General features: G+C 31.9%; 1 protein-coding gene across 1 annotated transcript in view; it reads right to left on the bottom strand.

Moving 5' to 3' along the window:
- Window positions 1–17,681, bottom strand: part of klhl10 (kelch-like protein 10) — a 70,152-nt gene that overhangs the window by 27,724 nt on the left and 24,747 nt on the right. Inside the window, exons 3-7 of the mRNA XM_085812919.1 lie at window positions 14,240–14,563; window positions 9,521–9,775; window positions 7,046–7,268; window positions 6,074–6,243; window positions 1,033–1,141 (exon numbers count right to left, since the gene is read on the bottom strand). Coding sequence (XP_085669045.1) covers window positions 1,033–1,141; window positions 6,074–6,243; window positions 7,046–7,268; window positions 9,521–9,775; window positions 14,240–14,563 — 1,081 coding nt within the window. The remainder of the gene's footprint in view (window positions 1–1,032; window positions 1,142–6,073; window positions 6,244–7,045; window positions 7,269–9,520; window positions 9,776–14,239; window positions 14,564–17,681) is intronic.

Below are 17,681 nucleotides of genomic sequence, written 5' to 3'. Positions count from 1 at the left end.
TAAATTTATATACATATATATATTTTCACTAATTTCATATTTGGATAATTTTGATATTTGAAACTTAAAACAAAAGTAGCAGGTACGCTATTAAGGGCATCGAAAGAAGTATACAAATTTTCATGCTTGTACTACTCAATTATAAGAAACCTGAGCTTTAAAGTGTGTTATAGTTTTGCTATATTTTGACATTTTAAAAGTACATTAAAGTATTTATTATTCTTTACGCATAACATAAACACTTTGCTAAAATCTCTGTTTTTGTAGCCCAGTAGCTTAGAATTTTATAAAGCAAATTTACAAACAAAATCGCTGCTGATAACCAAGATGTGATTTGTACGCAAATGCCACTAAACTATACAAATTGCTTTACCTCTCCAGCAATGAATTATGTGGAACTGTTCTCACTTTTTTAATTCTTCGAAACTGTTGTGTGTGAAAGTACTATTAACCGCTGTCAACATGCTTTAAATGTAAAAAAAGCATGCACGTTTTTGCTACCAAAGCTCGGCAGCACTGCGTCAACTGTAGTGGGTGGAGGGCGTCTCCTTTTATTCTTACCTCCATGATACCTACATACATACATATGTACGTATAGATTCTTCGTAATTTAATAACAGAGATTAATACAGTTGCACATATGTAGCCTTCTGCTGGCAAGCAGAAGATCTTAGTGTTCTCTCACACTTTACCCTAATCCCTCTATTGACGGCTTTCTAAATAATCCCTCTTTTTGCAAATTGCAACAGCTTTAATAAAAAAAATTAACGTATAATTCTGAATTTTTTGTTAAGGATTTATTACATTCTAGGCATATTATTTTGAACAGCTGAGACTAATAAACTCACCTGTTTTGCGATTTCTGAATTAGCGTTGCATGAAACTTCATGTATTTCATAATATTTCACGTATAATTTTAAACATATTTATACATAGAATAATCTCATTAATATTAATCAAAGTACGATGTAATGTCATCTGAAAAAATGCAAAAATGCTTTCATTAAAAATTAATAAACAGTCGTATCATACCTGATTAGTGCGGTAATTATAGCGCTCTGCTGTGTTTTGTCGATGATGTCCGTCATATCCACCCATTGCATATATCAGATTATCTAGAGTTGCAACGCTTACGTAACACCTACAAATAAAGTCATGAACAAGAACTGATAGTTTTATGCTTGGGATTTTACATGCGTTTCCATATCAATATTTATTAATATCATTGTAAAACAATGCAGTAGCAGACGAACAGTATAAATAAGATTTTATATTAGATTACTCGTTTGAAAAAGAATAATTAACACAAGAAATGCTTCTGAATTTATGGTTTTTGAAATACGCTACCTAGTAAAATATACTGCTTTACAGTGGCTAGTAAGTGAAATACACTGGCTTCCAATAGCTCGATTACATTCCCAATTAAAATTAAAATGTAAGATAATGCAAGTATCGTTAAATTATAGCACAATTAGTTAAAAGATGGAATACAGAAAAATATTTCACTGTTGGAAAAGTCATCCAACTTCGCATTTTTATTTTAAATTGCAATCAAGCAGTATAGTACTTGCATAGTGGAATTACTGAGAAACATGAAAAAGGAGTGATAGAGTTTATGTATTATTGCAACTCCCTGAATTTTCAGAACGTGCCAAAGTCTGCAACCATGCGTATAACAACACTTCATACAACCATGCGCGTAACACTTTTTCAGTCAAGACGTATGGTTTATATTTATTTTAACTAACATTTATTTTAAGCTATCTTTCCTGTCAAGCCTTTACTTTCCCCTGGAATTGCCAATGCCAGAGTATGTAAATTTTAGTAGAACGCGCAAAGTATTCAAATTTTCAGCGGAAGTAATTTTGAGTTAAATAGAAGGGAAACGAGTTCGTATGTGTGCTTTCTTGATTCACGAGCGTGAAGGTTGCTAGGTAGAAATTTAAGAACCGCGCGTTTCGGCCTGTGTGCTTGCTTCAGCAGTTAGTTGAATCTTTCAACTTTTTATTCAGAAAGTTTGCTGAAATCCCAGCTGTATCTTAGAACGCGGTTAAGTTAGTTACGTTTAGAGAGCCTCGTAGTTAGTCACTTGTTATTATTCATTTTTAGTTGTACTTTCTTATTTTTATTTAACCGCCGGGTCGGCGTAGTTTGTGAGCGTCAAGTGAACACATCTGTAACTTCTAAAGTGGAATAAAAAGGGAGTTAAACCCTTCTTAAGAGTTTGTGTACTTTCCAGTTCATAGCAGTCACTACTATTGTTGCGGGCAAGTTGGGGCCACGCAACACCACAAAGCAAAGTCGCCATTTTCGTTTGCTTTGTTTTTGTTGCATTCCAAGTTTCAGTAATTTTTGTAAGCATATCGTGATATAGTTTGCCTTCAGCTCAATTTTAAAATATCGTTTATGGAAATTGCCTCCAGTGGAAGAAACTGCAATAAAATTTCTACAGGGATACAATATTTTCGCTGAATAAAAGTCACTAAAATCCACGAAGTCGTTAAAAAGTTTTTATTAGATTACGGCAAAGCACTCGAGGGCTATCTTCCTTAAGGGAGGGATGCCTTCGTGGAGGACTTTCTAAGGAAAACTGGCTCGTATAAACGTTACACATGGGGAAACCACGAAAACGCCCATGCAGCCAGCCCGTTTGCGAGATTCGAACCTGGGACCGAACTACCAGTGTTCAGCGACGTTACCGCTCGATAATCGTTAAAAGGAACAATGATGAGATTTCTTTAGTAGAAAAATTAATGTGCAATTCCAGGTTTTGGGTAGTTCTGCGATATTGTTAAGAGAAAACAGATCCCCCGTGTACACGGGGAGCAGAACGGTTTTTAAAAAAATTAAAAAGGATTTCACGAAATATGTGTTTTACTTATTTTAATGCATCACATAATCCTTATTTAATAATTCATATTTATATTTTAAATGGATCTTGAGTCTTCTAATAATTGTTACTCTAAATATCGGTAGTATAGGAATTTAAAAAGAAAAAATGTCGTTAAAATCTCCATTTGCAACCGATAAGTAACTTTTACATTTTTATCTGTAAAAACGAGCGAAATTGCTCCAAGGCAGTTGTGCTAATACGTAAGTAATTTATTCAACTTACCAAAGTAATTTATCCAATTAATTAAGTAATAATTTATTGTCAGTTTATTTTAAACTGCATTATCAGAAATATACACCGCAACCGTTGGTCGAAAACATTTATTTGAAATTGCAACAATGTTTTAAATGACTCAAATATTCTTGCTGTCATACATTTAAATATTAAACAAATTTTGTATAATTTATTTGAAATCCAATTTTTTACACGTTTCGCTGATTCTTATAATAACATTTATTAAAATTTTATACTCATTATAAATAGATAAACACTAAAAGACTGAGGTATGTAATTTCGAAACTTGTGATGCTTGACGTCCTGAATTTACATTGAGGGGTTGATTAATGTATAAATTAAAATAATTCGAAGGTTCATTTTCTTCCCGTAAATTCTATTCAATGATATTCTTTTGTAATTTACTAGTGTTTTTATTTATAATTTTGTTACGGCCGATATGCTGAAAGAATTTTAATCTTTATATGTAAAAATGAATGTTTGTTTGATCCGTATGGGTTCCTAAACCATTCATTCGATTGTGATGAAACTTTAGTGAATTGTTCGTACGCTTGCCAAGGATTTTGAATTAGTACAATCACTTTACAATAGCTGGCGTGAGAATTCTTAGGTAGTTTAACGGCAGTTCGTGTGTTTTCTGCTTATGAATGTACATGCTCGGCAGAACTGGATGAAATATAAACAGTGACATTTCACATTAGACAATAAATAATACGATATCAAACGCATTTTCTTTGCTTTTTTCCAAGTGACTTTGTAATCGGCATCACAAAGCATTACTTTCTCTGTCAAAATAATTATAATTTGATAAGTTGATAATTTGATATAATTTGACAAGTGATTGGTCGATCTACACCTCAAGCGCGAAAGAAAAATCCACTAAAAGCTTCAGGAACACTAGATCAACTGTGTTTCAACTAAAGCAAATGCGATTTACTAAAGTTTTCGATATTCGCTTAAAAATCATGGCTTCAAATGATTACAGAGAGAAAAATCCCGCGAATTCATTCAAATCTCAAGTGCATTCTTATTCCAAATTATGTCCTAAAATAATATTCTTAATAATAAAATATTATCTTAAAATAATATTCTTGTGCACATCTGCATTGAATACAACCCACTCTATTTGCAGCATTGTTTACTCCCTCAAGCATTTCACTCACACACAAATTCTTTTCCTTATCGCTGGTCAATTCAGTGTACCATTGTTCGAAAGCATGTGGAAAATCCTTGAATGAATGACCTTCAAAAAATAAGAGCGCTGCCCATTTAGCTTTCAAATTTCTCCATAAAGAAAAGATTGCGCATTATACGGCAAATATTCCTAAAAAAAATTTTAATGTATTTTGAAATTGTAGCTGCACGTTATATGCCGGGATATAGGATATTATCTTATTGCTCTTATCTCTACATGTAATAAAAGAAAGAGTCTGTGTGTCTTTTGTTCGTGCTGCGCGTAAGCTAATAGACCCAGGGCTACGAAATTTGGCATATAGGTGCATCTAGACAAAAGCCAGTGCACCTCGAAGAGATTTTTTCAAAATTCGAATCAGATTTTTTTTTTTTATTTTATCTTTTCGATTTTATCGCATCATTTTTAATAGTTTCATTCTTTTAGAAATGTGGTTTTGGCAGCAGTTTTTCATTCAATTGTATACTGGACTGCTGACTGTTGAAAATCCGCACTGTTGCCACTTACAAAAATGAAGGTGATAATTCTGCGCAGTTTTCAAATTTAATGTTTCTCTTGGATACTGGACATTTGTTGAGAGAAGGCAACGGGAAGTTGGTTAACTTATTTATTAGGATAATTAATATTTATTTTAAGGGATATTGCTTATTTCATAGTAATTTTGTTATATGTAATATTTTTTTTTTTTTAATTTGTGTATTTTTTTTTTTTTTTTTTTTTTATGAAGTTGTTTTGCAGAGTAAAATTCTGCGCAGTTTTTAAATTTAACGTTTGGTATTCCCTTCAGACATTTTTCCGGTACATTTAAAAGCCAGACGAAAGCTGGCAGCGTAGTTGCTAGTTAATCATAATTGATTATAGCATTTGTTCCTTTATTTTATATTTGTACATAACAAAATTGTTTTTTTTGTATAATAAAATTGTTCATATTTTATACTTAAAAATTTAAATTTTTTTAATTAAATTGAATTTTTTTTTCTATAAACTTAAAAATATGGCAAAGAAACAACTACGTTTTTGTAAATTTTTTGAAGAATTTCTAATACCTCTATTAATTCCGGTACAACGTTTAAACAAGTACTGAATACAAGTATATATAGAATGTAGTTTCACAGTCGCTGCTCATCACGAAATCTTTAAAAATGAGAAACCTTTTTCTAAACGATATTTTATTTTTAGGTACGCGCAAATGCAAACCTTTCACTTTTCAGTTGTAGACGGCCCTTGAATATAATTCCTGATTTTTAATATGAGACACCTCGGCTATTTTTTGTCGTATTTAAGTTTTTATAACGTGTGCAAAATTTTCCTAAATATGAATATAGGAACCAGAGGAACCTGCGCATTTTGATTTCGTAATTTTTACAAAATTGATTTTTTTTTTAATTTAAAAATTCCAAAACATAAATCTTTGAGTTATTTAAAACGTTTTTGTAAGTGAAAGCATATATCTACTACCAATGATAAACATGATAAAAAAATTGTTTAATAGTCTTCTGTATAGAATTATTTCTGTTAGCCCATAAGATTGCCAAACAATAATTAAATTTCAAGGGATGTATTGCGTTAAAATGCTTTCATCTAATCAAGTGAAACTCTTAGAATAAACAGAATGTATAGAAAGTAATTATTGAATTATTCGGGGTTTTTAAAAAAGCTCTAAAATGAACCAAATTATCATTTATATAACCCTCAGATAATTTTGTTGAATTATTGCTTTCAAATCATTATCAAGAACATAACAAATCGGCGACCTTTTTGAGTACATGGGGGCAATATTCCTCCATTCTTTTGTGACAGCGTTGAAACAGCGACAACTATTGAAATACTCGTTACCATCAAAACCACCAATGACATATATATCAAAACCAATGACAGCCAATTTATGATATGCTCGAGGTCCAGACGGATCTGCTTCAGGAACCTGCAAAAAAAATGCGCTTTCATTATTCGCAATGTAAATATAATAGATGAATTGTCTAAATAGAATTATTTAATCTGTTATTCCCATGGAGGTTAGAATTTTTGGAGTAAGCATTTTGTCATAAAACTTAAGCCAAGAAATGTTAGCAATATGACGTCATGACTTATCATGGCAGCCATACAGCGTACAAGTAAGACTACGAAACATATTGTTAAATAAAATTACACTAAATTTGAAAGTCCTCTTGCTCAAAAATATCAAAGTCCGCTTGCTCAAAAATGTTTCTTTATGCATTATTTGCCTAAAATACTATTAAAACTTCCACTGATCTTCCACGTTTTACCGTGTATACATTTGTGTTACAGTTACAATTTACACATTTTTATGTACCTAGATTTTAATAAATCTGAAATGATTATTTGCAGTCCTCTTAGTTTTTCTATATACAAACTAGAAAATCTTTTACATTAAGTATGAAAATTAGAACAGGAGTCTTATAAAACATGTAAATGATGCCGATTAGAATGTAAACAAAACCAACCAGAAGTCCGCTTATGACAGCGACCATGATAAGTGGTGACGTCATATCATGATGTTCTACGTCTTCATTTTCGTTGCATTGGACATCCGGAGAAAACTTACTCCACCTATTCTAACTCCATGGTTATTCCCATTAAACTGTATGATAAATTATTCTTCGCCTTTTAGTGCACTAATTATCGTATCCATTTTAAATAAAAGCTTATGTTATAATAACGTTTTTTAATTGAATTTTATTTTAATTTGACTTTCATTTGCTTACTCTTATCCATCGGTCAGCCTTCGTATCATATGTTTCAACCAGATTCGTGGGCGAACCACCACTCCATCCACCGATCGTGAAAAGTATGGAATGAGGAATTCTGGGAATGGCGAGAAACGGTGTTTCCACTTCTTGCGTTTTCTGCTCAATCATTTCAAGATCCCAGATAAATCTAATAGTTTCAATCACAATTGGTTTGCATGACTCATTATTTTCGACAAACCTACGTAAATTAAATAGTTTTCAGTTTGTAATTAATGCTTTCGTATGCAAATAAGCATTTCGACAGTTAAAATCATTATTAATCGAATTTAATCACTAAAGCACAGCAATGAAATTCAAGAATAATAGGAAAGACTTATATTGCCCTTGTTTATTACAGTACTTCTTTCTATTTCGTTCTCATTCAATATAAATAAATACAGTATTGCTGGAACTAAACAATATTTTTAGTGACTTATTCATTATGTAGTCCAGAACTTTTCATTTTGGGTAGCATTGTTGCCTTATTAGAAAGGCTTGGAGTCCCATCATATCGTGCTTAATAATGTATATTTACTATGCTGCGTTTTTTAGGGATTGTACTACAAGAAAAACTCTTTACGATAGGATTGGACAAAAGCCGATAAGCGGGCCGAATGCGGCTCTTCCAATTGGTCAATCCGACCCCTTATGAAATCCTATGCAAAGACATATTCATTTCGTTCGTCCCGGATTTTGTATGCAAGCTACCGAAATCAGCAGCACAAACGCTCATATGTTTTTACAGTGTATATGCGCATATGCACTATAACAATGACTATACCAGTGACCAACTTAAGTTAGCAATGATTATACTAGTGACTAACCTAAGTGTTGGTCACTAGTATAGTAACTGTAACAATGACTATACTAGTGACCAACAACTAACAGTAACAATGACTATACTAGTGGCCAACCTAGGTTGAAAACATTAAATAATGCTAGTATAGTTTATAAGGATGGTTTATCGCTTTTAGACTCCATCAGAAGGTCAGTAACTTAAACTTCAGCTAACACTTAAAACCTTAACTTAAACTTCAGCTAACACTTAAAACCAACTTCATTTAACATTTGAGGAAAGTACATCTTGCAAGAGATTCAACATTTGACATCAACATATACGTACCGACGTCAACAACGAGTAGGCAATTAAAGTAAGAAGTAAGTACTGAGTGGTAAGTTTCGGCAAAAAATTCCAAGTTTTTACACTCGCGCTATTGCTAGCACATTTACATCTTGCGCAACAAAGATGAACCTTCCCACTAATTGCAATGAAGATTTTCGCGCCATAGAAGTATTTGGCCCATTTTTTTTTTCAGTGTTTAGGCACTCTAGAGGGAATAATTCACTACACAGGAGATAAGTGGTGGTGGTGACTGGTGATGGAGGGCCAGGATACCTGATGTCTAAACATAGCTAAACAGGTGTATGTCCCACGCCCTCTTCAATCCAGAGCAACAGCTCCCAGGAACAACAAGAGAGCCGCCACGGGAGTTTAAATAGTATTTTAAGTACAATATCTATTGGTTTTGCTATCGGTTTTTACATTGGTTATAATGGCGTCAGTAGTACAGAGTGGCATCTCCACTATTCACATAGAATTATGCAATATAGCATATACACACATACACCATAAAACTATACATAATTTACAATATATGCAACATGGACTTACATTACATACATACACATAACACAGAACATAAAAGTAAACATATTAAAAAATAAATAAACAAAAAATAGTGCATATTGCTGCTTTGTCATAACGTCACTGTTATTCTATATTGTGATGCTGTTATTTCATGATTTAAAGCTTTTAACATTTAAAAAAGAAACATTCACATGATTTAAAGCTTTTAACATTTAAAAAAGAAACAAGTTCATTAGTCATGTTCAGCTGATGTAAGCATACATTGTCACTGCTGAGAATGTTCAAAAGAATAACATAAATTATGAAATTATGACTTACTATACTTTAATTTAGCTTGGCTGACATATGTCTTGCCTTATCGTTGTTATCATCTTGATACTTCTACAGATATCACTAACTGCCACACGATTTTTTATTATAAAATTTTTGTATGCTGTGTCGTACTTGGTTGGTAAGCGTAAATGATGTGAGTCTGTCACAGGACATAGGCAACACGTGACTGAAATTGTAATTGTACTATTTAAGTACTTGGGATCCACATCACAAGTGCAGCAAACAAAATAATTTTGAACACTACCCACGAAAGCGTTATAGATCACGCAAAGAGCAGCGGTAGTAATCTTCTACATACTTTGAAGAATTCCGATAAAATTTAAAATACAATGCATACTTAATTTTGGATTAAAAAAACTAGTTTAAAATTCTAAAAATATTAATAGTACATTTAAAGTTATAAATTAAAATATTTATACATTAAAAGCAAAATATATGTTCTTTCTTTTGATCATTATAGCTTGACTTACGGATGTAATTTCACCTTCTCCATAAAGTACTGGGTGTCTAGCAGCCCTAGACGGACGCAACGCATAACAGCATCCACATATTTCTTCCTCTCTTGGGGCATGTGTTTCACCCATTGGATACCAGCTTCCCAAACTATCTCCTCGTTGCGAACATTGATTCTGTCCGAATTCAGAAGAAGAACAAGCTCGTCGACCTGCATTTCAAGGAACTCTTCACTTTCTTGTACAACGTCCACGAAGTTGCTTAATATAAATCTTGGAGGCAATGAAAAGATTAAGCAAAAATTCAACTAAATATCGAAATGATGTAATATACATCACTGGTGCCAGGAAACTCAAAAAAGAAAAAAATAAATGAGATTTTTGAGTATTCACTTTTCAGTCAATACAATCTTTTCAATAGAGAATTCAAAATGGGTGTGAACCTTCAATATTTGATACTTGAGTAATTAAGTTCTAATTAATGAGATCTCTACATCATTTTTAACGAGCAATTTTAAAATACGCTTTCTTAAATTTATTTAAATTGTAAACTAAAAAAAAGTGTTTAACAATGTATTTGAATTTTTTAAATTATCTCATATTTACTGCTTGGCAACTACCTTTTCTTTTTTTTTTCTGCTTTAGTGGTAGTTAAAGTTTAATTACTGCACCCTTTATATATATATATATACATTGATTGACTGATCTAAAATTTACTTAGTTCGAAAACAAGTTTTTCTAATACTTGCGCAATAGTTGCAAAGTAAGATAATAATAATTTATTTACTAAAGAAATATTGATTGTATTATCTCCTAATGTAAATTTAGTAGAATGTATCAAAAAAAAGGGAACGCATGTGTAGGAAGTTTAATTCCGAAAATTGTGTTTTAAAGTAAGTTGAATGTAAATTGTGCAAAAAAAAAAAAAAAAAAAAAGTTTTACGGGGACTTGAACTTAAATTACAAAATTTTAAATTTTGTAATTTAATAAATTAAAAAATTTAAATTTAAATAACAAAATTTCAAACTTTTAAAAAGAAATTAAAAATTAAAAAACAAGTAATTATCGCTTTGGATCGGAAATTAGTTGACTTTTCAAGGAGAACAAGCCAGCTCTCGCTCAATGAACAATAATTAATAAATGCGGAGGTGTTTCGTCTTTTACTCAAGTAAGAATGATGATGCCAAACTGGCAAATGAAGTTAGGCCAAAATTGTAGTTCCGTGAAGTGATGGGATTTATAACCAAAGTAGAGTACCAAAGAACTCATTCTGAATGAAGCATTTTCGCTAATATAAGATTTTTTATAAATTTTGAGATTTTTATAAATTTTTATAAATTTGAGTGAAAATCACTTTATGTAGTAAAATTTACAAAATACTTTAGTAAATATCTTCCGACACCTTCGCTTTTATGCATGTTAATTCAAGACTATTTTTATAAAAATAAACATAATAAACAGTAGTAATCTTAATTGGAATTATGAAATAGAACTTAAGCCGCAGTTGGTTTCATTTATGGTTATTAATGAAATAGCTAAGCTACACTTTTTGTTAGACCGATTAAATGAATCGACATGGTTTTATATTCTATTAAGACTACTTCGAATGGGCAAGCGAGAGCGAAAAGAAAAAAAAATGGAAAAGGGGTAAAAGAAACATTTTAAATTTAAAACTTTGAAAAGAAATAAGAGTTCCTATGCTGTTTAGTTTACTAGTAAGTCACCGATTCTCTAACTGTTCGAAAGGCGCGAAACTCGCTACGGTATATGAATCGCTTGGAATGAGAATGGAAGATTTAAAATTAGTCAATAAATCAAAATTTAAATTTACTCATAAATTCTGAGACTTGGCGATGGGATTAAGCGAAATTAAATAATAGATAAATAATATTAAATAAAGCTTACACGAAGATGGATCACTTATTTTATTGTTTTATTTTGCAACGTAACTCAAACTCTGGGCAGCAATGAGCAGTGAAATTTGTAGTGCTGACCATTACACCACGAAGCCATTCTAAGATGGCGGGAGAAATACCTTGCAGCGGTTCTCAACCTTTTGACTAACGCGTACCACCTAAACAAAAATTGAAAACCTTTAGTACCACCACTACAAAGTACTACTATGACCAGCAGTCTAGAACAAAGCTCAGACAGCATAAATTTACTAGTGCTAGAGAAAAATCTCAATCAGGTACTTGAGGTTTTAATTTTTGAATTTAATAGTTAAAAATACTTTGCTTCTCTGGGTACCACATTTATCTCTTGCGTACCGCCAGTGGTACGTGTACAACCGGTTGAGAACCCCTGCCTTATAAGTTAACAAAATAAATCAACTCATGAAATTAATAAAAACTTTACTCTGCAGAATGTTTCCGGTAAATAAAATTGTTAAACATACATTGATCAGTTGAGTGCGTACAAGCCTCACATATTTTGTTTCGCTTCCACGTTTCTAATATAAGATAAATTACGTTAGCAAAGTAATAGTAATTAATAAGTAACCAATTAAATTAAAACTGTTCTTCTTTTACCCGTCTTCTTGGGGCATTTTCTTTTGAGACAATCTTGTAAGTATGCCTAAAACTTGAACTAAACACATGAACAATGGTGTGTCTGAATGCAAATCTTGGTTTACTTCTAGTGTTGGTTTAACTCTAGCACACGGGATTTGGCGACTTTTGGCGTCATTACGATGAGCAATAAACGCGGTATTATAAAGAGCAATAAACGTGTCATTTTGGTGTTTGAGACAATGCTGATTCCAACAATTTTTTTCGTTTCTTGGCTCTTTTCATTAACTTTCCTAAAACTCAATGTGTTTACAAAACATTTACGCAAAAAAAACACCAAATCATTTGAAAGTTCAGAGTTATAGCGCGGGTTGTTTATCGAGTAGTAGCAACAGACGTACTGACGCTCATGGGCTGACGTAGCATTGTCTGGAAAGAGGCAAACAAGTGTAGTGCAGGCAGTCGCGACTCATCCAACTTGGGTCGGATACCAAACAAAACTCTTTAGATCCAAGCAGAGCGTATACGAAGTTGCATGTATTTCACGGGGCACCACTGTTTTTCAAAGTTTTTTGCTATCTATCAAGATGAACTTTAAATTTTTTTCATTTAAGAAGGGGGAATTATTACTTATGTCGTTTCTCTGAATGCACAAGGCTGAGATTAAAAATATTACAAAGATTAAGGTATTACGATTTAAAATTGTTGTCTTGATGACTATGAAAGCGAATAAATGTAATAAAATCTAAATGTGCATAAAAAATATATTTACCTCCTTTCCTCATGTGAGAAAATACCTAGACACGGCCGTGCTCTGCATAAATTATTTGCTGTTAACTGTAAATGTTTATTTAATAAAATATTTGGTGAGACATTTGCAGGAAGTTAAGAGTATTTATGAAATTTTGTTTGCGTTGTTTTGTTCATTGTATTAAAATTAAGAACCTATTCCCGAAATATATTTCCTTAATTTTTCTACTATAAATTTATTAAACTTTAGTTATTTAAGAACGTTACAGAAAAAATTACTTAGCAATCTATAAATGTATACTACTGTCAGATACATAAAATTATTTTCTCATAATGTGTTTTCTTGGGGGGTGATTTAATAGTGGTTAGTGTTTACTTGATCGATACAGTGGTTAACGTTGCTGGCTGCCATATCACTGGGAGCGGGTTAAAATATCGGAGATTTGGATGTATGGAAGTGTGGAGTGCCTCTGCAGCGTCAAGGCACTTGTGATCCAAAAGTAATACACAGTGATACACAGTGATCCAAAAGTCTTTTGGATTAACAATGGCAGGGGAAGACGTATAAAGACTCGTGGACCCATTTCCCTGGGACCATCCTTCAAATATCAGCCGGAATTTAGAAACGTCGTACTTTCACTAGAGTTGGATGATCCGATTCGGAACTGATTCAAAGAACTGATTCGCTTTACTGAGTGAGTTTACTCTGGTTTCAGAAAAAGGAGTTGTAGTTATTTTGCAGTTTACGGGGAGATTCTGTTGGAAACAAGCCAGCAAAAGAAATCTGCAATTCGTTCACGAAGTGATTCACTTTACTTAGCGAGTTTATCTTGATTGGCGAAAAAAAAATGAGATCTCTTTTTGGAAGCATGCCAGGTAAGTTCGATTTCCATTTTAAGAGAGAAGAGAATTTTATTCTCCCATGTTAAAAATGGGTTTAATTTTTATCATGTCCCACCTTTTTAAAAAAAATTGTTCTAGAATTTTATTATTAGTTCTGTGCAGAACGGAGGTTTTAGAAACTCTCAAAATTATAGTTGAAAGAAATAAGTTCAGGGAACGTTTGAATGCGTCAATTCTTACTATTCCACGGCCTGTTCGTTTATTTTCACTCTCTCCTTCAACCTGGCTAACCGCTCTCGATCCGAAAGCTTGTTCGATTTTTTCGCTCCATCCTCACTAACTTGCTTTTGATTACTCCTTCATTCCGAATCTTTTTGGTCAAGGTGGAGAGGTAAATGATAAAAGGGAACTGATTCTTTTCAGTGAGCGAACAGTTTTAACCCGATCCTATAAAAGTGGTGCCTATCTCTAACTGTGACCTTATAAGGTACCCGAGGTCCCTGATAGTGGCAAATCCAATCTTGCTCTCTTCTCCCCAACAAAATTCGAGGATTGATCTGATGTTAATATCCGACCACTAAGAACAAGTCGCAACACAACATTAATATATATAATGAACTTTTAAAAACTTACCTGTTTGCAGCGTCTTCAAGTTCAAAGCAAAAGAATGTCTGAGCGAAATTTCTGATGCCAATGCAGTTCTCGTAATTCATTTTGTACAAAAGAAATCTCGTGCAGTCATCAATTATACCAAGCACATTGAACTGGTCGGCAGCTGGAAGAAATTTGTTGATATTGTCATCGGTTACTTCAGTTCTACCACTATAGGCGTATGTGATGATGAGTTGCAACATGGATGCAGTGATACCGGGAATTGTATATCTCGTACGTTTTCTTTTGTCGATTTTAGTGGTAAAAAGCACTTTGAAATAAAGACTGCAAGCTGACATGATGCTCCTTGGAGACAAAATAAAACAACGGATAAGAATTAAATTAAACTGATTATACTGATTCAATTAAAATGATTTTAAGTTGCATAAACAGATAATCATTCATTATGAAACTCATACTCGTGCAAGTGTAATTTCCTTATCTACAGATATTAGACCTAAATTAGTACAATCGCAAAACAAACTCGAAGATTACAATAAAAGAAAATTCTCAAAGTTTCTACAAATTCTGTGATATGCATGGATATTAATTACCGTTACCGCATGGATATTGCAAACTGTTTATTAAGGGAATCTACCTTTTCCATTGTATCTTCAAAAATAGCATTCATTTAAAATGAAACAGCATTCCATTAGAAAAACATTCTTCAGCGTGAACACCATTTGATACCGAATCAAGTCCAATTAACATAGATTAATAATGTAAATTGCAGCATCATGAACAAACTATTTTTTCTGTAGCTAGAGCCGGGTTAAGGGTGAGGCACTTGCAATCAAGTGAATGGCTAAGAGAGACGCCAAACTAGCAGCAAAATTTAGGAAATGCATTTAGAAAGTAAATTGTGATTGTTAACTTTCAGTTTTGAAATATATCGAGAAGAACCCTTTTGAAATAGTATATTTAAAGCAATAAAATTCGAGCTACATTCTTCAGCACGCACGTACTTAGGTGCGTTTCCTTAATCAGTTAAGGGGGCTCATACACCTTAAACCCCTTATGATCTTCGAATTATGGGACTGTAGCAAGAATTGGGATATTTTATTTATTTTAAAAGCAATTACTTCCAATTTTTACAGATGACTATATAATATAGCTGCTTTGGAAATTAGTAATCAGAAAGTTTATGTTGCCACAAATATTTTTGTAATTTAATCCACTTTGTGACAAAAATTTTCGTCACGTTTTCACCTTGCGCCCATGATATTTTACTCGTAAAAATGGCTAATGGTGCATACTTGAAATTTGATGGAATTCTTTATATCGACACTATTTTCTAACTGAACCCCAAATGTGATTAATATTATAATATTAAAAAATTTTATGCACAGAAACATTACAGAATATTTTAATAAAATAAATTTTATAAACTCAACTCCAAATAAAGTAAAAATTTAACACGAAATTCTTAGAATTTTTTGGTTCACAGTAGTTTCCAAATGTTATAAAAGATATTAAATATGGAATTAAATTATGCAACAGAATGTTTTAAGCTGTGAGCGCAAGGTGGAAACATGACAAAAAATGTTGTCACAAAGTGGATTAAATTATAAAAATATTTGTGGCAACACAAACTTTCTGATTACTATTTCAGAAAGCAGCTATATTATGTACACAGCTGTAAAAAGTTGGTAGTAATTGCTTTTAAAATAAATAAGTTATCCCAATTCTTGCAACAGTCACCTATTCGAACATCTTATGGGTTTTAAGGTGTATGAGTCTCCTTAATTCTCTTGACCCTTGATCGAGTGTTAATACTCCTAATTACATCTTTCATCAACAATTGAACATCTGTGGTTTCTCTAAGAAATGTACCATCTAATTGTCATCAAATGAGGCAGGTGTACTTCAAGGTTCAATTCTTGGACCTATTTTATATTTATGGACTTTCCTTGTATTTATGGATAAATCTTAATTCTTGAACTTATCTTATATTTTTATGGAAAAACAGTCAATGTTCTTTCATCTGATTTAAATAATGTAAAAACCCATATATTTCATAAAATAGTTTTGTTATATTTAATATTTTTTCTTAATTTGTTAACAGAGAAGAAAATTTGAAGGCAGTTTTAACTTGGTATTCACTTAATTATACATACTAACATAAAAAGAACTCATTTCTCGTTTTAGGAAATAGTAACTTAATAAATTAAACGCAAAATTATATCATCTGAAAGCATTCAAATTCATCATTATTTTGTTAACAATTATTACAGGTAGCTTTCGTGTGCTATTCCAATATTTAACATTCTGTTTCAATCTAACTGTTAATTTTTATTAGCATTATCACCATTTCGCTTCGTTTCAGAGCATAAATATCAGGAATGCCTAAAGCTATATTTTATTTTTGATTAAGTATGTGTCATTATACGGAAACTCTTAAATACTGACGCTGAGTTTTCTATATCGCTGTCTTGCAAATTAGATGAAATAATTCGTTAAGTAATCAAGGAATGTACTAAAACTTTAAGTAAACACAGAGCCTAATGAAAATAATATCACTTTTCTTTAGTGCACTGGTCCTAAAACTCTGTTACGTGGGACCTCTGGCTTCTGCAAGTCAATTCAAAATTCGAAAGTTAAAATAAAAACTCGTTCCTCGCGTCAAAATGAAAATTCGAAAAAAAAATTACAAAGCACTCACACTAGTTGACTAGTATTTATTAACTAAAAAATATAAAAATACATTTAGTTACAGATTTGTTTTACAACTTAACATGTGGGCATCATATGTCAAAGAGAATGACGTGCAATGCTCTGCAAAACTAAAGAATTTGCTAATGGAGAATGAAGTGAATTTAGAAGGCAGTGTTAAAAATTGTACAATCTATTACAATTGAAGAAAACCGCAAAAGTATATTTGCTAGCAAAAACTAAGTATAGCTGAATAAAATATTCTTCCGAGTACTATAATAAATAACAACTTAAGGGCATATCAACAGATTTAACGTTAAAATCCAAATTTAAGGAAAAGCAACTCCTAAATTTTTAGATTTTAGATTTTAGATTTTAGATTCATGTAGAATACCTAGAAGTTTCTCACATAGTTATAACATTTTGATGCCATTCGAAGCAACGTATCTTAAGTAAAAAATCTTTCTCAACGTATGTGGTAACAAAAATAAATACAGAAACAATTTAAATGCAGAATATTAAATGCAAAATATTAAATGAGACTGTAGATAATATCAATACAGCTTGATTTCAATAGTATGTTATGTTAAATGTGTTAAAACATGCAAACACACCGCTGCTACACAATGCTTTTCTTTAATTATCTTTACATAAAGTACCCCTAACATATTGATGTACTTTAAATATTAATTTATGATCTATTTTTCTAGTGGTAGTGTGCGGTTCTTTGAAAAACATCCTGTAGTTCCAAGGATTGTGTGAAACAACAAAG

Source organism: Stegodyphus dumicola, chromosome 3, assembly GCF_044657685.1.
Source record: "Stegodyphus dumicola isolate Sdum_Otavi_A_Nest chromosome 3, ASM4465768v1".
Taxonomy (NCBI): Eukaryota; Metazoa; Arthropoda; class Arachnida; order Araneae; family Eresidae; genus Stegodyphus; species Stegodyphus dumicola.
This window is presented reverse-complemented; position numbering and strand designations above follow the sequence as displayed.